At 44.7% G+C, this 26,408-nt stretch overlaps 1 protein-coding gene across 6 annotated transcripts in view; it reads right to left on the reverse strand.

The window, feature by feature from the left end:
- RIPK3 (receptor interacting serine/threonine kinase 3) overlaps positions 1 to 26,408 on the reverse strand; it is a 429,719-nt gene that overhangs the window by 70,520 nt on the left and 332,791 nt on the right. For all 6 annotated transcript variants that reach the window (XM_069633807.1, XM_069633809.1, XM_069633810.1 and 3 more), the window contains one exon: positions 16,968 to 17,050. In XM_069633807.1, the coding sequence (XP_069489908.1) occupies positions 16,968 to 17,050 (83 nt within the window). The remainder of the gene's footprint in view (positions 1 to 16,967; positions 17,051 to 26,408) is intronic.

Raw genomic sequence — 26,408 nt, forward strand, 5'->3', positions numbered from 1 at the left:
TGAATCTCTGTGTAACTCCCCTACTACTCACATTGACCCCTCTTGAGATAAGCCTGGCTGCTCAGCCACACTACCAACTTGTGTAGTGTAGACTTGTACCAAAGGTTGGGTTCCTATTGCCAGGAGGACAAGGTTGTTGTAGTGCACCCAAAGGGTAATGCTCCAAATCTTGCCTAACAACTACTCAATGTGCCTTGTACTGCATGTTGAATATTTTGCAGATAGCTTATTGACACAGAAATGTACAAATTATTATACACTAAGGATGGTAAAACTGTATAGTGACAAAAAATCATCATGGGAGCATGTATGAAAATGGGACCCTGCATGATGTTATAGTATTAAAAATCCATGTCGGGGCCCAGTCGGCAAGTGTATAGATCCCTTCAATGCCTCTATTGCCTGGTGTTTATTCAGAGCCCCCATTATCAGGTGTTGGATGATGATGTACTGAAGATGCACATTTCATTCAGTGAAATCCTCATGTGACATACAATTTTAGGGTTAATTCCAGAGACCAATGGACTAAACACATGATGTCATGCTATTAGTACCCGTGTGGCAACAGCAGTCTTAATTTTAAGTACAGTATAGTTATCCCATTAAATGTTTCCACTCGACCATAATATTAAGGCTGTTTTTTACTGTATCAAGGCGATGTATCAATTTCTGCTCTAATCTAGTGAGGGTTCTGTTCACGTCCCTCCCTCTTTTCTGTGGAGAAATGATTTGGAGAACAAACCATTTCAAATCAGAGTCCGTGTGTTTCTTCGCAGTGTAATGTTGAACTAGAGGTTTATCTGCAACCCTGTTTTTAATGCAGTACTGATGCGCCGAAATACGTTGTTCATTGCTCTGATGGTTTTCACGATGTATAGGTGGAAGCCTCCATAAGGTTCCCGTTGTTGGTATTTTGAGGGGTTCAATGTAAGTATGCACTAGTTTTTCTTTCAATTTGCGATTCTTTTTGAAAGCAAAGAATGGTATCTTAGCCAAGCTTCCTGCGTTCTTAATGAGTTCCAATGCTTATTGATGGTACTCTTGATTGCATTATCAGAGGGCTATATGTAGTCACACATACCAATCTCTCCAGTGGGTTGTTTATTTTCAGAGTAAGGCAGGAATCTCTGCAGGTGTTGGCTGCTCTCTTTCCGGAGGTCGTTATGGCTTTCTTTGGGTAGCCTCTGTCAAGTAGTTTTTTTTGCAGGTTGTCAGCATGTGCCTCGAATCTAGATTTGTCAGTACAGTTCATTCTTATCCTCAAGAACAGTCCATATGGGAGATTGGGAGATTGTATTTCAAACCCGCAGGGTGGTAGCTAGAGAAATGTAAAGACTGTTGCAGTCCGTTGCTTTCCTGAACAACTCAGTCTTCAACATACTGCCTGTTCTATATGTATTTAAGTCGAAGAAATCAACAAAATGGTAATCCCATTGGATCGTGAAACTGATGTGCCTGTTGCATATATTTAGCCACTGAAGAAATAAGTTGAGGTCTGCGGAAGTTCCTGCCCAGATCAAAAGAACATCATCAATGTAGCGACGCCACACTAGTATGTTGTCTCTGTAGGGGTTGGAATTGATGGACATGATCCAGTTCGTACTGGGCCATATATAAATTAGCCACGTCAGGTGCAATGGTATCCCCCCTACTGACCCCCTTGGCCTGTTTGTATATCTGGAAGAAATTCTCGGACATAGCTAACCTCACACATTCGAGGACAAAACATGTTGTTACTGTCAAAATATCTGGTCCTTGATCTAGAAGAGCTCTTAGTGCATCCAGGCCTTCTTGCTGTGGAATCGACGTATATAAAGCCTCCACATCAAGTGTCACTAAAATGCAGTCGTCTGGCAGGCTGCTCTTACTCAAGATGTTCAAGGTGTCAGTCGTGTCTTTAATATAGGATTTCATCTTGTTCTCAAAAGGTTTTAGAAAGAAATTTGTATAGAAAGATTTAGGTCAGAGAAGTGAATCACAAGCCAAGACGATTGGTTATCCATCTGGATTATTCAGGTTTTTATGAATTTTTGGGAGAATATAGAAGGTTGGGATCCCGGGATATAGTTTCTTCAGAAAGACGTTTTCTTTCTCACAGATCCAGCCTTCTTATTTTATGGTTGTGGCTGAACTTGAGGTAGACCTCTGGGCCTCATTACGACCCAGGCGCTAATGGGTTAAGGGCGCCGTAAAAGGCTGCGGCGCTGTTAACCTATTAGCGCCTAATTACGAGGTCCCTTTGCGGGACCCGACCTTAACGGCTGGTTTTACCAGCCGTTAAAGTAGGGACCCACAAAGGGACCTTGGTGCTAAGTACGGTGCCGCAATTTGCGGCACCGTACTTAGCGCCTTCCCCATTCCCATTGAGCCCTATGGGGCAAAAATGGGAATGGGGAAGGGCCATGGAGGGAGGGAGAATTACCGCCCCGCCAACCTTGTAATGGGGTGGTAATTCCCCCTTTCTCCATGGCGGAGTTGGTAAGTTACTGGCATGGACCATGAAGCTATTAGCACCATGGTCCTCCGCCTGGGTCTTAATGAGGCCCCTCTGTGTCTGAGCACAAACGCAGATTTTCCTTCACGTAATCAACAGTGTTCAGGAGTACTATGCCCCACCCCCCCTTTGTCACCTGGTTTGATAGTGATTGTTTTATCATTGTTCAATGATGTCAATTCTGATCTTTCATCTTTTGTAAGGTTGTCATGATAGTAATTCTTCTTCTTGTATTTGGCCACCCACTTTTATCCCAGTTTCTCATTGTTGCAACCTAGTCCTTTCGGATCGATTTACTTGTGAACTACGCCCGTAACATACGCCCTTTTCTGAGTGGCTAAGGTTGTTGGTAGTGTTAGGCATGTTTGCTATTGTTCTGTCCTCATGGGGTTGTCGTTTGCTTTCTGTTCCACCTAGCATTGTCTCTCTTGCTCTTGTAGGAGTTTCCCTGAGTCGGTCCTGGATGTTGTCTGTGACATCATATATTCTGTCAGTCTGTTCTTTGTGTTTCCTGTTTGATTGTTTTAGTTGTTTCAGATTGGTTCTGAGGTGCTGAAAAGCCACGTTTTTAGAAGTTTTCTAAATTGTAGGTGGTCGGTGGTGTTTCTTATTTCTTTCCGGAGGTTGTTCCAGGTTTTTGCAGCTTGGTGGGAGAAAGAGGAGCCCCCTAGCATTTTGCTGGCAGATGGTTTTGGTTCCAGGTGGATTGCTTTGCTTGTTCTGAGGAGTCTCGTTGGCTTGAAGATTGTTATTTTTCTTTGTTGGAATGCTCTCTGTCCGCTGATTGCCCTGTGTGTTATGGACATTGTTTTCAGTGTCATACAATGTTTGATTGGGAGTCAATGTAGTATTTTTAGTGCTGGAATAATGTGGTCTCTTCTGGATAGTTTGAGGAGGAGTCTAGCTGCTGCATTTTGGATGCGTAGTAATTTCTTCAGGTGGTGTTCCGGCATCCTGAGGTAGAGGCTGTTTGCGTAGTCGATTCTTGACATGATGAGGGCGACGATTGTCAGTGTTTTGTGGTTGAAGGAGAGGAAAGGTAGGATTCTTCTTGTTGAGTTTGTTGAGTGAAGGAGGAAGAAGCATTTCTTAACTATCATGTTTACTTGTGGTTCTAAGGTTAGAGCGTTGTCCATTAGGACTCCCAGGTTTTTTTTTTTACCACAAATGTATGCATTGAATCACATGGTTGGAAACTAAAATGTATTTGCAAAACTATACAAAGAAAATGGCATTTGCGTTGTAATTCAATGAATACTTGAGTGTGGGGTTCTGGTTTGGTCACCCTGATAATTTGTTTTTAAACTATTTCACATACCTGGATAGATCAGGGTTTAGCCAGGAGCCCTTCGATTACATCACATTTTTCAGAGGGCGGATGCAACCCCTTGTTTTTTTTTGAGGTTGGTAAGCTTGCTCAAGTATTTGGATACCATGATTTTACTCAGGTTGCCATGTTCCCAGTGCAGACGCTTACCCACAAGACCACAAGCACTTGTTTCACATTGGGATTTTGTTTTCCATGTAATATTTCACTACAGGTTTCTAGGTTTAAAAGATGAGCACCTTTTATACTTTGCCAGCATATTTATTGAAAGATTTCTTCTCTCAGGTTCTTTTTTTTGGTGTTCATTACATTTTTTAAACGTCCAATGCTATTTCATCTTGCATACTTTCTTCTAAGGAGAAGGTCAATTGAACTACATTTGTATATTTCACTTTAAAATATGTGGACACTTACTGTGAATATATTCATGGGTGACAGCTTTTAATTTTCGCTATGGGGGCAAACGTACCTGGGCATATGTTATTCTTGTAGCGGATCATTTTGTACCCTTTTCTGTGCTGCTTAAATGCGGGTAGTTGGGGTTGTGAGATGTAACACAACAGTCACCAAGAGACTGGCCATAAAACAAGGGGCTTGTAGCATGCTGCTTAAGCAAAGTGTGTGATCCTCTGCAAAGCATGTAATTGCACAGCGCATTAACTAAAAAAATTGGGAGTTCTCAAATCCTACAATGCTTTATACGTAATCAAAAAAATAGATATGTTTTACAGCTACAGTGACATCGAGGGTGATAAATCCCTGGTGACCCGGGTCTCCCATCCATGCAGTAAGCAGGACTGACACTGCTTAGCTTCTAACTGAGCAAAAAGCCAGCCCCCTAAGGCCATGCTGCCTAATACATGAAGCAAAGTTACAAGACCACTTAGAGCAACATGGCCTCACGGAGCTGGCCCCTTCCTCACTCTGAAGCTGTATATTCATGGGTGCCAGCTATTGATTTTTGCTATGGGTGCAGAAAGTACCTGGGCATATGTCATTCTTGCGGCCGGTCATTTTTCCCCATTTCCATGCTGCTTAAATGTGGTTAGTTGGGCTTGTGCGATGTATCACAACAGTCACCAAGAGACGAGCCATAAAAGGGTTTGGAGCATGGGACAGGACATTTCGGCATGGCCAGTTACGTGCACGCCGTTATGACGTGACCATTTCGCAACAGGTTCTCTTTGGGCACGCCCAGTTTGACGCAGCCAGTTGGGACAGGGACCTCTTGACGCAAGGATGTTTTGGCGTGAGAGGTTGCAATTGGCAGCAGCATGACCCTGCAGGCACTTTGCATTTGGTACCTCTCAGCGCAAGGATGTTTTGGCACGAAAGGTCCAACTTGGCATGAAACTGCAGGCACTTTGCATTTTGTAATATGGATTAAACGTGAAACAGATGCATTTACTGCAACATTATAAAACAGGATGGGACATGTATTACACTGTTGTTGCTGAATTTAACATGTATTAAACATGAAACACATTTAATGCAACATTATAAACTGCATGCAACTATCCCACACAAGCAACTTCACACCATGTACACACACGATCACATCAAACACACATACATTGCATGTACACCCTATCAGATGACATGCACACCCTCACACCACACATTCCCCCTTCCACTGCACATATATTCAAAAAGAGAACGACACCGTCTCTGAGCAAGATTATACATTTGAAAAAATGAAATAAAAAAATAAAAATATCACATTTATGCTACAATTATGTTATTGTTTGGATTTTCACAAGTTTCATACCTAGCATTTAAAGGCATGGTCTAGTAAAAATGTTTATTTAAAAAATAGATAGGCCACAAAAAAAAAAATACTAGCATCCTCCATTTTAAAACTTCCTATGTAAAATTTTGAGCTATTCAAGCTCAAAAGCAAGCACAAGGGCGCCGCCATTTTGTGAAATGGAGGCCCTCCTGTGCTGGCTTTTGCGGCACTAATAAAGGAAAAGCCAGCCAGCTGTAGTAAACAAAGTCTACCGCTGGTTGGCTTTCCCTTCATTAGTGCCGGGACGCGGAGGACGCGGACCGGAGACCAGAGCAGAAAAGCTGCAGCTGAATCTCGGTAAGTGCTATTTATTTTTTTTACAAAAAATAAGCACTAGCTGCGGCTGGAGGAGCCCGGAAAACTTAGAAATAAAACCGCAGCTTTAAAAACGTATTTATGTTTGCGGTCGCTTTTGAAGCGACCGCAAACATAAATACAACGTTATTGTGTTGGAAAACGCTGCGGTTTTAAAACCGCAGCGTTTTCCAACACAACCGTGTTGTGTCTGCCTGAATCTGCTTTACCATTTGGGGCTCTCGGGCTCCCCATGGGGAGCCCGAGAGCCCCAAATGGAAAAGCAGATTCAGGCAGACAGAACGCGGCTTTGCGGAAAACAACCGCGTTGTGGAAAACAACCGCGTTGTGTCTGCCTGAATCTGCTTTTCCATTTGGGGCTCTCGGGCTCCCCACGGGGAGCCCGAGAGCCCCAAATGGGAAATCAGCTGCAGGTAGAAACACTACGCGGCATGTAAACATAACCGCGTGTGTTTCTGCCTGCTGTGGCTTTCACTTTGGGTCTCCGGTGCTCCCCTGGGAGCACCGGAGACCCAAAGTGATAGCCACAGCAGGCAGAAACACACGCGGTTGTGTTGGAAAACGCTGCGGTTTTTCTTTCCAAGTTTCTCAGGCTCCTCCGAGCCGGAGGAGCCTGAGAAACTTGGAAAGAAAAACTGCAGCGTTTTCCAACACAATAACGTTGTATTTATGTTTGCGGTCGCTTCAAAAGCGACCGCAAACATAAATACAACGTTTTTAAAGCTGCGGTTTTATTTCTAGGTTTTCCGGGCTCCTCCATAAATAGCACTTACCGAGATTCAGCTGCAGCTTTCCTGCTCTGGTCTCCGGTCCGCGTCCTCCGAGTCCCGGCACTAATGAAGGGAAAGCCACCCAGCGGTAGACTTTGTTTACTACAGCTGGCTGGCTTTTCCTTCATTAGTGCCGCAAAAGCAAAAGCCAGCACAGGAGGGCCTCCATTTCACAAAATGGCGGCGCCCCTGTGCTTGCTTTTTCGAATTTTGAGCTTGAATAGCTCAAAATTTTACATAGGAAGTTTTAAAACGGAGGATGCTAGTATTTTTTTTTAATGTGGCCTATCTATTTTTGAAATAAAAATTTTTACTAGACCATCCCTTTAATCATTGAACATATAGAATTATAGGCAAAGTATGAAATGTACGCCCCATGAAGCACCGAGGCATTGTGGCCTAGTGGTTAAATGCTGTGTCTCGAACTTTGGCCAGCCAGTGTTCAAGGCTGTATGTTTATTTTAAATTTAACTAATTTATTTTAATTAAAAGAAAAGAAACGCAAGTGGGAAGTGGCGAGGTTTGTTGCAGTGCAGTCCTTTGATCATATTCAGCATGAGGGCATTTAGACGTGTCTGCAATGTCAGCCACGCCCAGACATCCCTTGCACCAAAATAACGGTTCCGGAATGGCTTTCGTGCCGTAATGGGCGGTACGGCCGAATGCCCATGCCAAATCGGCATGCACCAAAATGCTGGCACCGAAAAGGTGTACCGCTTGGAGAATGCTGCTTAACCAAAGTGTGTGCTCCATGGTAAAAAAAAGTATCTCATTGCGCATTGCCTAAAAACATTGCGAGTTCTTAAGGCCCGCAATCCAAAGGCCATGGCTAGTGGTCTCGTAGTGTTTTAAAATACATACCCACTGACCATGACCGAATACCATGCTATTGGTCTGGAAGCTTTCTAAAAATCTATGGAATAACAAAACTTGAAATTCATGCAAAAACCTTCAGTTGCAGCAACGGGAAGGTGAGAACTTAATGCAAAAAAAACCTGGAAATTCAGCTAAAGCCACTTTAACTTTGCGCCCCCTGTTGTGCAGACTATGACCATAATGGTGACATCAAAGATCACATCACTCATAACATCACTAATTACATTACAACAGTAACTGGCATTAAGCACGGCCTTCAGCCATGGCCAGTGTGCATGGCCAAATATATTTTAAAACATGAATGGGTACTAGTCATGGCATTCAATTATGGACACTGGTCACCCATGTGCACTGAATATTTTAAAACACTAACAAGCTACCAACCAAAGATTTTGGCCTTTACCAGTGGATGCAGCTTTCAACAGTCTCCACTGTATATTATATACACTAAACAGGTCCTAGCGATGGACTTTAGCATAATACTGGCCAGTGGCCACAATCCTTTGACTGTGCCCACTATATATTCTAACACATAAATGGGCCACTATCCATGGTGACTTTGATCAGTGTGTATATCTTTTGCCCATGTCCACTGTACATTTTTAAATAATAAAATGCAATAAGCAATGGCCTTTGGCCGTGCCCTCTGTGTATTGCACAACACTAACCAGCCACTAGCAATGGCCTTCGAACGTGCCCACTTTATATTATATACTATATACACTAACCAGCCGCTAGCCATGGTTTTCAACATAATACTAGCCATTGGTCACCGTCTTTGGCAGTACCGACTGTATATTTGGACATATTAATGGCCACTAGCTATGGCCTTTAGCCATGGCAACTGACTACAGCTTTCAACGTTGCCCACTGTATATTTAAAAACAGTGACGGGCTACTAGGCATGGCTTTTAACCATGCAACTGATGTTCACCTCAATCAAAAATGCTTACATATTCCTGTAACAGCGCCTCGATGTCCACGGGCTGTAAGTGCGCTTAACAAATGCAAATAAATAAAATGCACATTGGTATTTCTGAACACTAACCAACCACTAGCTATGGCCTTTGGTGCCGGCCAGAGACCCCAGCCTTCGTCATGGACCAGGTCACGACCTAAACTGTTATTAGGGTAATCAATATTTTCATGAGCTAACTTATAAATGATGTCATGTCTAATTCCATTATTGATGCAATTAGTGTTGTCACCAGTGATGGCATCAGTGATGTGATTTGTAATGTCTTCGGTGTTCCCATACAACATGTAATTAGTGATGTGATCTGTGATGACATCATTGTGGTCATACAAAACCCCCAGAACAGGGATTAACTATGTCCTATTGCGCCGGGGAGAAAAGGTGTTCTGTGCCAGCTGCGTGGTGAGTTGTATGAGGTAACCCTGATGCCACTACATAAATATGCCTAAAATGAGAAATCACTCGCACTCTGCGCTTGGCCAATATAATTAGCAACAATTGTCCATATATAGAGTATCCTAAAGTCTTCAACCGATTGGTATTCCAGTTTATTGTCTGGTTTTAGGTAAGCAAAAACAGCCAACACGTGTTTTGACTCCAAAGTCTTTCTCAAGGCTATACATTCATATTTCATAAACATGTTACACCATAATAATGGTCATATTAACACTGATTTGATATTGGATATTTGCCACAGTCATTGTGGAGTGGCAAATGGTCGCTCATGGTGTCAAATAGTTGTGAGGTACAGTAAGTTGCGTAACATTTATCAGTACATACCTGCAGGAAGCAGGATTCCAGGAAGAGGAAATAAAAATATATACATACAATAATACATTATTACATGTTTGATAGTGCCACATTCGGTTATATCGGATATGTGCTCTTCAAAAACCCTTATAAAACCCCATGCAAGGTGGGTACTACTTTGGTGTCTCTAAATATCTAGCCATGGTTAATACCGTGTATACTTGGTATTGTTATTGCCAAAGTGAGTTGTGCTTCCACCACTGATGCTATAAAGAGTCCTTATATACTCATATACCAGGCGCCCCTCTGTGCCACTCTACATGCAGCTTGTTTAGTCCACCCAAAGCTAAACTCACCAATTGCACCTCCTCAGAGATATTCTTCCTTTCCTCTCCTTCCCGCAGAAGCTCACTGTCTATACAGCGCTGCTTCACTCTAGGTTGGACTACTGCAACAGCCTCTTCCTGTATCTGCCTGCTACTACTCTCCGCCCTCAGCAACTCATCCCGAACAGGGCTGCAAGACTTGTCCTTGGCCTCAAGCCCAGGCAGCGTATCTCTCCAGCCCGGAAATCTCTTCACTGGCTCCCTGTCGCTGCAAGGATTAAGTTCAAGACCCTTTCCATTGTCCACAAGGCCTTCTGAGGCCTGGGTCCGCAATACCTTCAACTCTGCTTACGGAAATACCTTCCTACTCAAGCTCTTTGCTCCTCCAACTCCAACTCTCTCAGGGTCAGTCGCTTCTCCAAGCAACAAGTTGGGGTACATTTCTTTTTTTCAGCTGGGGCCTCCATCTGGAACACCTTACCTGCCTCTCTGAAACTGGAGGAGAACCATCTTCGGCTCCGGAAGCACCTCAAGACCTTCCTCTTTGATTCTGCCTTCTCTCTTCCTCTCCCCTGCTGTCTGTTTAGGCACCAGGCACCTTTTCAGAACTTTTCCACTGCTCCCCTGCCCTTTGCATTCCCCCCCTCCCCCTCCTTCTCCCCTGCACTTGCATGTTCTCAATGTCACTGGGCCTAGTAAGATCATTGCTTTGTTCCTCCCTTGCCTTGTCGTACCCTGAAACACTTGTGCATGGGCGCAATATAAATAAAATATATCATATCATATAATCAGGCTCCACAATGTGCATCACTGCTGCATCGGTGTATGCCAATTGTTTCTAGGCTACAGCTAAGACCATGCAATGAATTGCTACTAAGTATTGCTGCCCAACTAATGTTTTTGTGCTGCCTCATATTTTATTTATTTATTTTGTTTATTGCATTTGATTACACGCCCAAACCCTTAGGTATCACGGCGTAGGTTACATACATTTTAGTAATCTTAAGCAGTTACAAACATGGCAATTACATGCAACTTAAGCAATTACACATATCTTGTGTGTCTTAGGCAGTTACAAACATCTTAGGCGCCTTAACCAATTTACATCAGACTTGGGAATGTTAGGCAGTAGCATAGGTATGAAGAGGACAGATGGGTTCCTCAGAAAAAGAGCGAGGTACATGTTGGTTTGGCTGTATATAGAGTGAGAAGACAAGCTGTGTTGCGCTTACACTGTGAGTATTTGTTGAACAACCAGGTTTTTAGTTGTTTCTTGAATTTAGGGAAGGAAGTTACCGGCCTGTTGCCCTAATTGATACTGTAGCAAAACTATTTGCAATTCTTCTACTTTACGATCTTGAAAAACATATCGAAAAGCACAAACCCTACTCCAAATACCAAACTGGGTTCAGGAAAGGAATCAGCACGTCGCTCAACGCCATGATAATGGCATTTACCATCGCAGAAGCAAAAAAAACATCATCAAATCCGGTCTATATTGCGCTCATCAATATGTCTTCAGCCTTTGACACTGTGATACGAAACCTACTGTGGGCAAAACTAACAAATGGGAATTCCTCTGGTGCTAATTTATTGGTTTACAGCCCTCCACACCAATACGTCTTACAAAATCAAGCTTACCTCGGAAGGGCGCACAACCAAACCTATCACCACAGAAATAGGCCTAAAGCAAGGTTGCAACTTAGCCGCTACTTTTTCCAATCTATACCTTGCAGATCTCGACAAAGAATGGGATGCAAAAAATATGTTTTCTGTAAAAGTCGGCCTTATTCATCTAAAATGGCTTGCCTTTGCTGATGATATCATAATATTCGATCCGACTCCGGCAGGCCTTCAATTCAAACTACAGTTATTCGAAGAATTTGCAAAAGCACACAACTTTACGCCTAATCCTGCTAAAACAGCAGTAATGAAATTTGGTGTTCAGAAGCGAACTGGAAAATTCCACTGGCATATTATGCGAACTACCATTCCCTCCATTGTACAAACGATCTACCTAGGGTATTATCTATCAGAGAAGAATTCCATCAAACTGTGGACTGACCTTCTTAACAATAAAATCAGACCACTTATATCGCAGTTAAAAATAATATTTGCGAAATATTACAAGTTCTCGCTTACTCCTCTCATTGAGTTTTTTACGTTGAAAGTTGAAAGCGTTATTCTTTACTCGCTCGATATATGTCTGGGTGAAATGGGTGAAATGGGAATGATACTGGACCAATTGCAAGGAACATCGCTGAAACGAGCTATGTCCCTTCCAATGTCACTACCCAATGCAGTTCTAAGGCATGAGCTGGGCCTAGTAGCGCTATCCACTCGTTGGAAATGGCGACTCTTAACAAACTTTGCCAAAATAAGCTACCCTACGACGAATTCCCTATATGTGGATCTGAAGCAAACAATTGAGCTAATGCCAACGACCTCGATGGTCCAATACTTGAAAAGAGCACACGTCATCCTCAATGAAATCAATATCACAGTGGATGACGTTTACACTAGACCTGCATACGCTAAGAAAAAGCTGTTCGAATTCGATTGGTGCATAACCATCAATCAAATAGGAACATACAAACTTTATAAAGAATATCACCTATTCACACGAAAACGTATACCGAGATATGATCATATTGTGTTATTTCCTTGTAACTATACCCGCAAGTCTTCTCTATGGTTCATATTCAATCTGTTACATACCAAGGAAAGAATCTCAAATTGGGCTGGTTACACGATGAATGTTGCAAATAAGCATTGCCGATTTCCCATGTGTACTGAAACTACTGAAACACTAAAGCATTTGATTTTATATTGTCCTCATTTTAAACGTCAGAGAACTGTTTTACTGATGAAATTTGTAAATATTAATTACACTGATTGTTTAGTATTCCTCTGGCCAGAATGAAGCAGGACAATCATAAACCTCTCATATACGCCCTAACAAGTCTATGTAAATCGATAGAAAAAGAATTAGACAACTATGCTAACATCATTGCTTGAGAAGTCAAATACGCTAATTCATCAATTCAGGTGAAGTGATATACTATCGATGTTACATCTCAAACCTGTGTATGTTTGTGTTTATATTTCTTTCTATTGTATGAAGATTTTAAATTTTAAACTTAGGAGTTAATCAATTTGCAATGCTTGTTTAATACTCCGATTTTTACTTAAACATTTCTATTTTGTAAAGATTTTGTTACTTTGTAATAGAATCATACACAAATTAAAAAATTTTAAAAAAGAAGGAAGTTTCATTGCTGAGGTGGGTGGGAAGCGAGTTCCAGATGCGCAGACCTGCTATGGGGAAGCTGGCATTGCCTGCTCTGGAAATAGTGAAGCGTGGTATATGGAGGTGTGTGTTGGCGCTGGATCCGAGTATTCTGGGCGTGATTTTGCGAGAAATTCTTCGACTGAGATAGATTGGAGCTGTGTCAGAGATGGATTTATGGGTGATGGTGAGAGTTTTGTGGAGAATTCTCGCCTGAGAAATGTGCTCTCTTCTGTTAATACCCAGAGCTGCTCTAGGGGCTTTGTTTTGGAGGAGTTTTAGTTTGGTTAAGTTTTTCTTTGAGGTGCCTAACAGTAGCACATTGCAATAGTCTAACTTTGTAGGATAGGAGCTCTGGCAAGTGTCAGGCAGTTTTCAATGGAGAGGAGGGGTCTACTTAGAGTGATGAGTTTGGCTGTATATGCCGTGGCGGAGGCAAGAACGCTAATGTGGTTATTCATGGTGAGATTGGAGTCAAGGTGTACTCCTAGGGTTTTGACTTTGTGAGATATAGTGATGGGGGTGCTGTCTATTACTAAGGAGCTATAGTCAGGGTGGAGTTTGCCGAGTCTGGCTGGGTGCCGACTATGAGGATCTGTTTTTTCTCCATTAAGGCAGAGATTATTGTTAGCCATCCAGTTTTGGATGAGGGAGTAGATTTTGTTAATGCGCACTGTATCCTGTTCGACGTTACCTGTGATGGGAATAAGTATTTGCGTGTCATCGGCAAAGTTTGTATAAATTACTCCCATAGCATCTAGTGCCACGAAGGGTAATTTTGTGTAGGCGCTGTAGAACGTAGGGGAGAGACGGGATCCTTGCGGTACTCCCAAAGGTACAGGGATGGGATCAGCTGCTTCTTCCCCTAGGGTGACTCTTGAAGTGTGGTCAGAAAGGAAGGATTTTATCCAAGTAGTGGCTTTCTTGGAGAAGTGGAAGTTGGTAGATAGGGTTAGGCATAATTTATCGTGGTCAATTAAATCAAACGCTGCAGAGAGGTCTAGAAGTAGTGGGATGCCCAGTTTACCAGAATCCCTAATAGAATCCATCTGTTTTTTAGGTCTAGGAGGGCGGTCTCAGTATTGTGACTGGAACGGAATCCTGATTGTCTGTCCTCTAACAAGTGGTTCTGTTCTAGGTCGGTTTGTACTTGGGTATATGCCATTTTGTCAATGATTTTGAGGAGTAATGGTCCTGTTGTTATGGGCCTGTAATTTGTGGGGATTGCTGGGTCTATGGTGAAGGTTTTTTGAGTAGGGGTGTGACCCATGCTACTTTAATAGATGCTGGTATTTCACTAGAATTGAAAGGCTTGCTAACAAATTTGGTAATGATAGGTGCTAGTCTGGTGGCGCAGTCTTTAACTACTTTAGCATGAAAACTGTCGCCTTTACAGTTAAATGGCTTACGGGATGCTATCGTTTTGAGGACCTGGTCATTGTTGACTAGTGTGAAGTGGAATTCAGGTACATCAGATCTTGTGATGGTGTCGGAAGAATGGGGTGGTTTAGCTATGAGCTCTAGGAGCTTTTATTGGGCGGCTATTTTGCTTTGGAGTGTATTCACTTTGGCAGATAGAGCATCCTGAATGGTGGTACACCAAGCTTTGCTAGTAGTAACGGGGCTGATTGTTAGTAGGATGGAGGATTCTAGTTCTCTGATAATAGTGAATAATTATTTTGTGTTGGAGGCTGCGTTGGAGATACAATTGTTAAGGCATTCAGCTTTATTGGAGAGTACACGGAGTTCATAAACTTTGGATAATTGTTGCAGTTTGATTTGGAGTTCTGGGGATTGGTTTATCCTGATTAAGTGTTCTAGGGCTCTTTGTTGCCTTCTGACTTCTATGAGTTTGTCATTGAACCAAGGGGAGCTGCATTTAGGTTTGGGCAATTTGGTTTTGAGAGGTGCTACTTCATCTATTGCAGATTTTAGGCATTGGTGATAGTGGTCTGAAATGCTTTCTGTATTACTACTGTCTGGTGGTTTGGTATTTAGCAGGTTGTTAAGTAACGGATTTAAATTCTCAGGAGTGAGTAGGCGTGTATTTCTGACCTGAATGGGTGCTAGGCTACGCGTTTTAGCTATTTGGTCTGAGTCTAGATTTATGTTGAATTTGATTAAGTAGCGGTCAGTCCATTGCATCTTGAGGATGTCTACTATGGTTACTGCTGTATTCAAGGTGAGTATCCAATCGAGAATTCTACATTTGGAGTGGGTGGGGGTGTTCACTATTTGGGAGAATTGCATCTCACAGAATGCCTTGTGGCAGGCTGTTGCTTTGCTGTCCATGGGGTCATTATAACCTAGATTGAGGTCTCCTAGTAGGATGTACTTGGTTTTGGGTTTGAGCAAGGGTGTGATTAATAGAGGTAAGTCTATGCCTGGATTGTTTGAGGCACTTGATGCTCTGTATGCTATTAGGAAGTCGATTTGTTACCTTAGGGCTGACGGCTAACTCGAGAGCGAGGGCTTCGTAGACAGTGAGTGATTCCATTTTACATTTCGTAATGAGGTTTTGTGGCTAACGGCCATTCCTCCACCTATGGCATCTAAGCAATCTGCTCTGAGGTTGTGTACTCGGAAGTGACAGCTAGTGTGATATGTGTGCCTGAGGCAGTATGCAGCCATGTTTCGGTGAGATTTAAGAAGTCAAGTTTAAATTCTAGTATGCAATCGTGTATATCGGTTGCGTGGGCCCCAAGGGATCTGACATTTAGTAGGGCTCCTAATAGAGGCTGACTAGATTTGGGCGAGCTTGAGGGCAGGGTCAGAAGGGTCTGAGGGAGAGTCGCTGTGGTGTTAAATACATTTTGCGGGGTCTCATTAGAAGTGCTGGTCCGTTGGGAGTTGATGTCATGGATCTCCTGAATCACATGAAGTATGGGCATAGTAGTGGAATGGATACAAGGAGGGGAGTGATGGTTTTTGATTTGGGAGTGTTGGTGATGGGTGCGTGCTGAGTGTCTATCATTTCTTTCAGATACAGTGATACGTTTTATTTGGGCTATATTGTGCGTGGTTCTGGAGGAGAGGCATGTGTGGCGTATTCTACCCAGTAGCGGCAGGGTTTGGATGTGGGGTAGAATTGTGGTTGGGAAGGCTGGAGTGCTGGGAAGGAATGGCGTGGGGCAAGGCAGGGCGTGGTGTCTGGGGCAGTGAAGCCGGGCCAGGCCTGTCTTATGGAAGATGAATGCACCTTTAGAGCAGACTGTATTGTTGGTAGGCATGGTTGCTGGGTGACCAATGGTAACAGTGTTGGGTCTGGTGTTGTAGGTGTAGGCGGGCATACTTTGGCGAAATGAGGCACTACATAGTAGGAGGAAGTAACTGAGGATAGAGAGGATTGAGTGGGTTGGGGTTGTGACTTTAGGGTGTGGGCGCCCACACCTGTTGCTAAGTGGCTCGTTAGACAGGGGGGGTGTACAGCAACGCAAGGTGAGGCGTGTGTTTGCATTAAGGCAGGCGTTCTGGTGAAGTGCATAGGGGTGCTAAAGAAACGCTCTAATGGCGCAGTGGCGTGACAAGTGGTTCCAGTGGCGTGGTGGTAGGGGTGCTGATGGTTAGGGTGGATAAGAACAGGGCAGGGAGCAAAATAAGTTGTGAAGCGAGTCCTGGAACTGGCGATACAGTATAGTAATTGGCGCGACAGAGGGCTATTAGCACAGGCGTTAGGCCAGAGAGTACTTATGCAAACAGATAAACTGATTCAAAATTGAGCAGTGGAAGTAGGAATTCAACCAATGTTACACTCTGATCGATCACTCAAGGCCTCTATTGCACAAGTGATTTTCTTCTCCCTTAAAGTCAGCTAATGCCATATTCAAACTGCAACCATCGCTTCCCATTTGTTAACCGTATTTATCAATTCGCAAACAGATGTCCCTTTCCCAAAGAAGTGAATTTGCTCTGTCCCCTAGGGACATATGACTGCAGGTATCTCCACCCATGCCACATTTACTAAAGCAGACTAAAGATTTAGACTGGTAGATGGATGGAGTGGGATGGGAAGAAGCCTATTAGAGGTCTATCAAGAAGATGATGGGCTTTCTTACCAGGATGTCTTGCACCTTTCTCACCGAAGGGATAATGTCAGCCTTATGAACTGACAAAACCATTTCTGTTGTGGCCAAACACACTGCAAGAGATGATGAAGAAATCACTGTACAAGGTCTCAAAATACATATCAATGCAAAACATGCAAACTTAATACTGGGCCTTTGAACTAAATACTTTATATGTAGTCATCCAGGATAATATGCACATGGACATGTACAATAAATATTCACTGAAAAAACTTTGTTAAAGGGAAGTTATGGTTAAGTTGCACTAATAAAAACCTATGAAATTCAATGAAAAAAACGTTGTTTAAGGGACATTATGGTTACAAGTAAAACCGGAAACCCCCAGAAATACGCCAGTTATGGTAAGCTAAGCAACCATAACTCACTCCACCACCGTGCACTGCTAAGGCTAACACCCAGCACATCAAAGATGACCCTCCATATTAGTGCTTGGTGCCTCTTCTCTCATTTCCCTCCCCACCTTACGTTCTAACCTCTCCTGCAAAGAAAAATAGAAAAAAGAATTAAAAAAACAACAACAAAAAAGATTCCTTTAGGAACCACCTTTCACAGTTAAAAAATAGAGCTAAAAAAAATCTTATAGACTCCATCTACTTTACATTTGTCAGTAAAGTACATAGACTCTTATTTTCCAACATTTCCATTAGAATTTTGTGTTATGCTAATGAGAACAATGTTGTGTTCATCCCCCGTTCTAGGGACTGGAACAAGGGATAATGGCCCAGCAGCTCAAGTTATCGGCCCGAGCGAAGCAAGGGTGGATAATGAGTGCTCCGGACCATCATCCCCCGTTCCAGCCCCTGCAATGGGGGATGAAGGCCATTAGCACGCCGGCTTGAAAAAGTAGTAACTTGGGATGCTTAAAAAAATTATTTTTCTTCCTAGACCAGGACGCACACAGCGTCCAGCTGTAGGAAAGAAAATCCTTTTCCAAGATGGCCACCATGCAAAGGGAAGGCAGGGCTCCGCACAGAGCCTCTGTTCCCTTTCTATGGCGGCCTGCAGAAGGAGATGATAGAACCCTATGACCATATTAGCACAACAACATTTTTTTTCCCTTTCAAACTTATCCCAATTTCGAAAAACTTTACCACATGGCTGGTCCCTGGTCTACATTGCCACTTTATCCCCATTGTATTTGTATTTTGTATTTATTGAATTTTATGTAGCGCTTTTAGCCAAAGCGCTTTACATGAAACAGGGAAACGATTACAATACAATACGAGCAAGTAAATATAATTTATGAATCAAGTGACAGATAACAATAAATATACTGAACAATTTACCAAGAGACCATTAGAGTAAACATGCGCTGGATAGGACAGTTGTCAGAAGACAAAAGAGAACTGTTGTCAGGTAGCAGGTTAGAGAAGGTGGGATTTTAGAGAAGTGCAGAAGGAGGAGTATGAGGTGATGGAGCGGATAGGGAGAGGAAGGGAGTTCCAGTGGAGTGGAGCAAGAAGCTGGAAGGAACGGAAATGGGATGGTGCACAGAGTGCGGGTGGAACAGTGAGTAGGAAGTGATCAGCTGAACAGAGCAAGTAAGAGGCAGAGTAGAATAAGAGGCGGGAGGAAAGGTAGCGTGGGGCAAGACAATAGAGGGATTTGAAGACAAGACAGAGGAAGTTGAATTTGAGATGAGAGCGAAAAGAGAGCCACCCCAGGGAGGAGAGGGAAGAAGAGACAGAATCGTGAAGAGAGAGAAGACAGAGAGAACGGATGGCAGACTGGTAGATGGATTTAAGGGGAGCTAGGTGTGGGGAAGGGAGGCCGAAGAGGAGAGCTGAGCAGTAGAAAAGTCGAGAAAGGATTAGAGAAGATATTAGGAGTTTAGTGGTGTGAAAGGTAAGGAAGGGTCACATTTTGCAAATGTTATAGAGGTGGAAGCGACAGGCATGGGAGGTGAGAGAGATGTGGTGAGTAAAGGAGAGGTTAGAGTCGAAATGGAGACCAAGGTTGCAGGCGAAGGGGGAGATGGGGAGCTGAGAGGGAGGAAAGGGAATGGAGGCAGGAGGGGAGGAAGGGTAGTAGCAGGGAAGAATAAGACTTCGGTTTTGTCAGTGTTCAGGGTGAGGAAGTGGGAGGACATCCAGGATTTGATGGCAGAGAGGCAGGATGAGAGTTTATGATGGATGTCGGGGGTAAAAGATGAGAAAGAGGAAAAGCTGGATGTCATCAGCATAGAAGTGGTGAGATATACCAAAGGAAGAGACGATAGGAGCTAGGAGGGAGGTATACAGTGAGAAGCGAAAAGGGCCAAGCACTGATCCTTGGGGGACACCGTAGTCGAGGGAGAAGGAAGGGGAGGTGCGGCTCCCCAGAAAAATGAGAAGGTGCGATTGGAAATATATGAGGTGAACCAGTTCAGGACGGAGCCTCTGAAGCCAAAGGAGGAGAGAGAGTCAGGAAGGAGAAGGTGATCTACAGTGTCAAAGGCGGCAGAGAGGTCAAGAAGAATTAGGACAGAAGAGAGTTTAGAGTAGCGGGCAGGGAGAAGGGTGTTAAGAACAGAAGTGAGAGAAGTTTCAGTGGAGTGGTTGGGGCGGTACCCTGATAGAGTAGGGGGGAGGAGAGAGAGGTTAGAGACGTAGGCTGAAAGTCTTGAGTAGACAAGGCGCTTGAGGAGTTTATATAGGTAGGGTAAGAGAGAGATGGGGCGAAATTTGGAAGCCAGGAGAGGGTTGGCTGAGGGCCTTTTCAGGATAGGGATGTTAGTTGCGTGCTTGAAGGCAGAAGGAAAGGTTGCAGTAGTAAGACAGATGTTGAAAAGGGAGGTAAGGTAGGGTATATGGAGAAGGTAGATTTTGGGAATGAAAGAGGTGGGAAGAGTGTCAGAGGGAGCAGCAGTTGAGTGAGTTTTTGACAGGAGAAGGGAAACCTCAGTGTGAGAGACTGGTGTGAAGTTGGAAATGGTGGAGGTTGGGGTCGTGGGAGAAGGAGAAGGGGGATTGTAGGAGGGGGAGCATAAAATTTCTTGACATAAAGTGTGTACCTTGGAGGAGAAGAAGTTAGCAAGGTCAGTAGCAGAGAGAGGAGAGGTGATAGTGTGTTCAGGTCAGTAGCAGAGAGAGGAGAGGTGATAGTGTGTTCAGGAGTATGAGGAGAGAGAAGGCTAGTTAAGGTTTGAAAGATTTGGCAGGGGTGAGAAGATTGAGTATGAAGGAGGTCTGAGAAGTAAGTTTGTTTAGCCAAGTTGATACAGTTGTCATTGAGGGTGTGGTAGGAGAAATAGGTGGCTTGGTTGGCTGGAGAGCTGTGTTTGTGGCAGCGTCTTTCAAGGCGTCGGAGGAGACGGCGCATGGAAGAAAGATGTGGAGAAAGTCAGGGTTGGGCGGGGTTGCAGGAAGGAGGGAAGGGGGTGAGAGGGTAAAGTTGGTCGAGATTGGAGGTAAGGGAAGAGGATAGAGAGGATAAGGCCTTGTCTGCGGAGAGAGAGAAGTAGTGTGTAAGAGGGGGGAGGTGCAGGAGTCGTAGAAGTGAGAGGGATTAAAGTTACACAGGTCACGTCGGGAGTAGGAGATGGAGGGTGAGGAGGAGGAGGAGAGGGGGGGTGAGGGAGACAGAGTAAAGAATGGTCTGATAGGTAGCTTGGGAGGTCAGATACGGAGGAGGCAGTGAAAGAAGAGACAAAGATAAGGTCAAGGGTGGAGCCGGAAGAGTGAGTGGGTGGGTAGGGAGAGGGGTAAGAAGGTAAGGGTCAAGTATTGATAGGAAGGGGGAGGCTAGGTGAGTGGAGGAAAGATTGAGGGCAAAGTCGCCAAGCAAGATTAGGGGTGTGGAACTGGGGGAGATGAGGCCAAGGAGGTTGTCAATGTCATTGTAGAAGGATCCAAGGGGGCCAGGTGGATGGTAAATGATGTGAAAAGATATGGAGTGTGGGGAAGTAAAGATTTTGTACATATATTCAAAGGAGAGGAAGATGGGAGGAGGTGTAGGGCAGGGAGTCGAAAGGCACTTGGGTGAAAAAGGAGACCAATGCCGTCTCCACAGCCAGTGGGGCGGGGGACATGGGCGAAGGAAGAGGAAGAAGAAGTGAGAGATGCAGTAACAGATGTATTGTGGGGGGGATCCAAGTTTCGGTAATGCAGAGGCAGTGGAGGTTAAGACATAGAAACAGGTCCAAAACAGCAGCAGTCTTTTTACAGAGTGATCTAGCATTCCATAGGGTGATGTCGATGATGTTGGAGGTGTTTATAATTTGGGGGGTAGATGAGGTTGTGGTGTCGAATTGGGTCAGTTGGGCTATGGACCCTGTGGGGGTAGGGGGAAAGGGATAGTGGAGTATGGAGATAGTCATAATGATTAGGCAAAGGACTTTGGGGGAGGGCCAGGCAGTAGTGTGGGGTGGAGGGAGTTGGTAGGTGGTATTACGCATTCCTTAGGACCCAACGGGGTGGTGCAGTGGTGGGCCGCTATGTTGTAGTAGGATGTGCAACCATATGGATTCGCTTGGAGTTGAAGTCTATGACTGAGGTGAGTGGTGAAGTGAAAGGCGAGAGGGGAAGGGTAATTGATTAATAAGGTTAAGTGGAAAGGTTGAACCTCGCGGAGGGCTCAGTAGTTAATATTTCCAGCTGTTGAGAGGGTAAGTGTGGATGGCCGGATCGAGTCAGCTGAGATCAGTAGGACACCAATGGTTGATCGCGATGTAAACAATGTTGGGCTCAAGTATAGTAAGGAATGCGATGTGAGATCGGTGGTTACAAATCCAGTTGGTTTGAAGGAGAGAATGGCAGGGAAGGTTGAGCTGTCTGGTTAGGTCATCAGTGCTATCCGGAGGGTACTCTTGCAAATGGTGTGCAGGGGGGGGGGTTAGATAGGTAGAGTCGTCAGCTTTTCACAGCGGGGTATAAGAGGATGGTGACAGAACAAACAATGTTAGGTACAAGGGAGGGCAAGGAGTAGGATGGAGGGGCAGGGGAGTGAGGGAGGAGATGCAGCGAGCCGGTGGAGATAACAAGATAAGGGCTCAGTGCTCACAGTGGGAGCAAGCACAGTAGCTGTGCAGGAGGTGTCGATGGGAAAGAGGGGAAGGACCAGTAGTCTGTAGAGTCAATAAGGTGGAAACAGCAGTTTGTTCTCTTTGCAGGGTAAGGTGGAACAGCGGTTTGTTTTCTTTGCAGGAGATCTCTAGATGAGATTGCTGCAGAGAGGACTTAGCCTGGGCAGCTGGGAGCAGTAAACGTGAGTCGCGGATGTCTTTGCCGGAGATCTCAGGATGTAATTGCTGCAGGGAGGATTTCACTGGGTAGCAGGGAGTAGTCACATTGAGTCGCGGGTGTCGGCGATGGGGTCAGGACCCATATCCATTAGTGCCGGTCGCTTGAGGTCACGACCACAATAGCAATGTTGGAGAGTGTCCCAAGGAGGCATGAGGGCTGGTGCAGCGAGCTGTGGGTAATAGTCGAGCGGGACCCAGCTTACGCATACAACTGCACTGGCCACAAAGCAGGCCTGCTGCATCGAGAGACATCGTTCGAGAGATGTGCAGGGGTGGAGGGCACAGTGAGCTGAGGGCGAAGGCAGATGGTTCTCAGCTCACGCGCAATCCACCAGGTGTAGCACTCCCAATTCTGGTCTCAGTCCAGCAAACTAGGTCTTTTTCCTTTGCTTTTATCCTTTTGTCTTTCCTTTTCCCTTTTGTCCTCGTGTCACGGGCCATGGAGCAGAGCCGCTGAACGTGATTGCTGCAAGGGAGGTCCTCTCATGGGTGGTGGGGGCAACCACAGCAAGTCACGGTAGCAGTGTTCGAGAGCGACCCAGGGAGACAGGGGGCTGGAGCAGTGAACCGTGGGTGCTGGTCAAGAGGGCCCAAATCTGCACAGTTCAAACTAGTGGCCACAGAGCAGATCTGCTGCTTTGAAGATACTGGTAGGGAAGCTTGCAGGGGGAAAGGCAAAGCGAGCCGTGGGCGTAGGCAGGACAAGGTTCGGCCCACCCCACTGTATGCCGCTCCACCACAAAAGGTCCTAGTCCCAAAGATATGTGCCCGCCAGGGAGAAATGCACCAAGGAAGCAGGTGAGGAAGGGAGTGAGCAGTGGCAGTAGGGCGAGATGGCCACAGTCCTGTTGATCGATCCAGTGGCTGTTGGGCTGACTCGACCGGAGACAAACGCAGCAAGGCTGCTCAGCAGGAGACCGCTGCCGGATAGGACAAAGTGGACACACAGCCTGGAGGTAGGTGGCTGGAGCAGGAAGGGTGTTCGCTTGAGAGTTACGTTGAGCTGCCCTCTTGGGGCCCACACGGCAGAGTGGCATCAGTTATTACCAAGCTGCGTTCTTACCGAACGGATCCACGATTTTTGAGGAGAGTTTGTCCAGAGGTGCCCGAAGTGTTCATGGGCAGAAATGTGCAAATTAGATGTGGGAAATTGTTGTTTATATTGCCATCTAGTTGTTTGATTCAGCCTGAGGGGGGGGGGAGACACCGGGTCAGGTAGCCGATGCACCTGCGCCCCCTTTTGGCAGTCCCTTGTGGTCATGGCCAGTAGCCAGATTGTCCGGGTTATGACCTTATGCCATGACCCAGACAATCTGGCCACTGCCCATGGCCACAGGCTATACCTCAGTCACTAAAGGTATATCAGTATTTTTTGTACCTACATTATGACACTTGTCAAAAAATACAACAAGGACACCTTTGCAAAAGCATGCTTTCAGGTCCTTGCCAATGCCCCTTACATGAGTTTGCTGGCAATCCGCACAAAAGTGTCAAAATGTACGTACATACAATAGTCATATAACTTAGCCCCCACTTGACAAAATCCATTCAGACTTTGCACAAACATCCAAGGTTCGGTCTCTAACGGCAACAAAGTTATAAGCCATCTAAAAATGTTGAGACCCCCCCTATAATTTAGCCCATTCTTGAAAAAAATCCCACCAAACTTTGCAAAACCATTTATATCTAGATCTAAAATCATTTTTCAAACTTTTGTGCAGATTCATCAAATAGCACCACATATATAAGCCGTTACAATATTTTGAGAACCCTCTCTAATATTGTTCCCTTTTGATAAAACAGCAGCACACTTTTCAAAACCATTCAGAATCAGGTCTAGAATGAAATTCCAAGATTTCCTGCAGTTGAGTGGCGCCAAAGTTATAAGCCATCCAAAAACTGCTTTTCTCCAACGCTATAATGCAGAAATAGGCATTGATGTCCCCGAACATCCCAGGTGTTTGCGAACATCACAGGACTTTCCCGGACTGTTCTCGGACATTGGAGAAGAGAAACACCTGTTTTTTGGCTTTTTAAGGCCATATCCCATCCCATCCTCATCACCCCCTCATCTCCACAGAGATTGTTTCATTAATTTGACCAAAGCAATGTTGTGCTTTTTAATGTGTTTTTTTCTGCATGTTCGCAGACACCAGCCGCTGTACGCGAATTCAACATGGCGGGTGTTTCCAAAAATCTGACGCATCTCATGTTTTGTATTGACCAATCATCAGGTGCGTCTGATGTCCGTGGACCTCATGTCGCCCTCTGGGCCAATCGGAGGCCCATCCACGGAGCGAATAGGGAAGTGAGTCCGCAAACCGAACCCAGATATCACTAATTTATTTGTACCTACTTTTTGGTCGTTTTAAAAGAAACTACTTGACGAATTTACACCAGATTTACAAAAGTATGCTTTCGGGACCAAGCCGCCACTCCTGCTGTGAATTTGGTGAAAATCCATCCAGCCGTTTGGGCTGTTGACGTGAGCACATTTTTTTCCTCCATTGAGTCTATGGGAAAAACCACAAATTATGGGACTCCCTCTCTAACTTTGCCCCCCCCCTTTTCGAAACCTCACCAAACTTCTCAGTATCAATCTGACGGGGCCATTTAGTTTTTTTTTTTGCATAGTCTGGTGAGGATTCGTCCAGGGGGGCAAAGTTAAGCAACTTAACCATAACTACAGGGTCGCTACCACAGGCCCTGAAATATAGTAGTTATGGTTAGAGTAGTTTTTGGGTGGCTTAATACTTTGGTACCATTTGACAAATCCTCATCAAACCTTGCCGAAACAGTATATGGCCACCTCTGAATGATTTTGCCAAGTTTGGCATGGTTTCATCCGGGGGGGGGGGGTGGTGTTAGGGAGATGTATCATTATTGTGCTTCATCCTCTCTCCTAGTGAGACCCGCAGCATTGTTTGCTGGACTTCTGGACCTTTTTCTTTTAATCCTGAATGAGTGGAGCCCTTTTCCACTCATTCATTCTTATGGGCTCTTTCTTTTGGAACTCTATTCTTTGTAATCTACCTGTACTATGGAGTCTGTCTGATCCATAGCTCTTAAAGGCATCAGTGTTTACTACTGAAGGCACACAGCTCCTTATGGGCAGTGTTGCTGGGGACCCCTAGTGTCCTCCTTTAAGATTATTTTTATTTTTCTATATTGTATTTGGTTATTTATATTGAGCTCTTTCCCCACTTGTGAGGCCTCAATGTGCTTTATATATCCTCAAGTAACAACCATTCTTAAGAATAAGATAGATAGATAGATAGATAGATAGATAGATAGATAGATAGATAGATAGATAGATACTTAGTATTTGTCCCAAAACTCTATAGTCCGAGAGATTGTCAAAAACCACCAACATCAGTGGAGTGCCAAAGGGATACCTAGTATCTCCTTCTCTGTGCTCCTGTGAGTAAAAGGTCACATAGACAATCACCTAGTTTTGGCTGGTGGCCGTGGACGTGTTCTACCAACTATTGTGCATTTTTTAAACCGTATGCTATGTCCATAGCCCCGGTGGTGCACAATAGGGGCACCCAAGTACCAACTTGGGGCGTCCCTTATTTTTTCGCCATTGCTAGCGTGGTTGTTCTTTGTTAGCCCTTCTTCTACCATTCTGGGAGGGAGAAGTCTGCGTCTGTGTTTTGCCTTTGGTGGGAACCAGTAGGTATCCTGCCGAGGCTCCAGAGTGTCTGAATAGGACCAGCTCCCAGAGGGGGTCTGGCTGTCCCGATTGGACAGCCAAACACATCTTTCTGTAAAATGCTGAGAGAGATTGCAGAGTCGTGTTTGCTAGAACTGTATAAAACGTGAGGCTTCTGGAGTGTAAAACAAGTCGACCCAAGGAAACAGAAGTAACCGAAAAAAGATGATCAGAGACGCCTGAAGACCCCTTGCGAGGCCGTGAAGCGACCATTGCTGTCTTGACACCGTTTTCTATGCAAAAGAGGAGCTCCGAAGAGGACGAATCCTTCCCTTTGGCTGGTGGGAACAACCAAACGAGCCATCTCCCGAGGTCGTAGGAGCTTCCAGAGCTGCAGAACCACAATACCAGGAGACCTGAGGCCCATTTCGAGTGCATCATCGCGGGAAGGCCAAATCCATCCAAATCTGTGCTGAGCCCATAAAGAAACTCCAGAGATCCAATCCAACTCACCCAGACCCCTTCATTAGCGTGT

The sequence above is a fragment of the Ambystoma mexicanum genome, chromosome 13, assembly GCF_040938575.1.
Source record: "Ambystoma mexicanum isolate Mex_15411 chromosome 13, UKY_AmexF1_1, whole genome shotgun sequence".
Taxonomy (NCBI): domain Eukaryota; kingdom Metazoa; phylum Chordata; class Amphibia; order Caudata; family Ambystomatidae; genus Ambystoma; species Ambystoma mexicanum.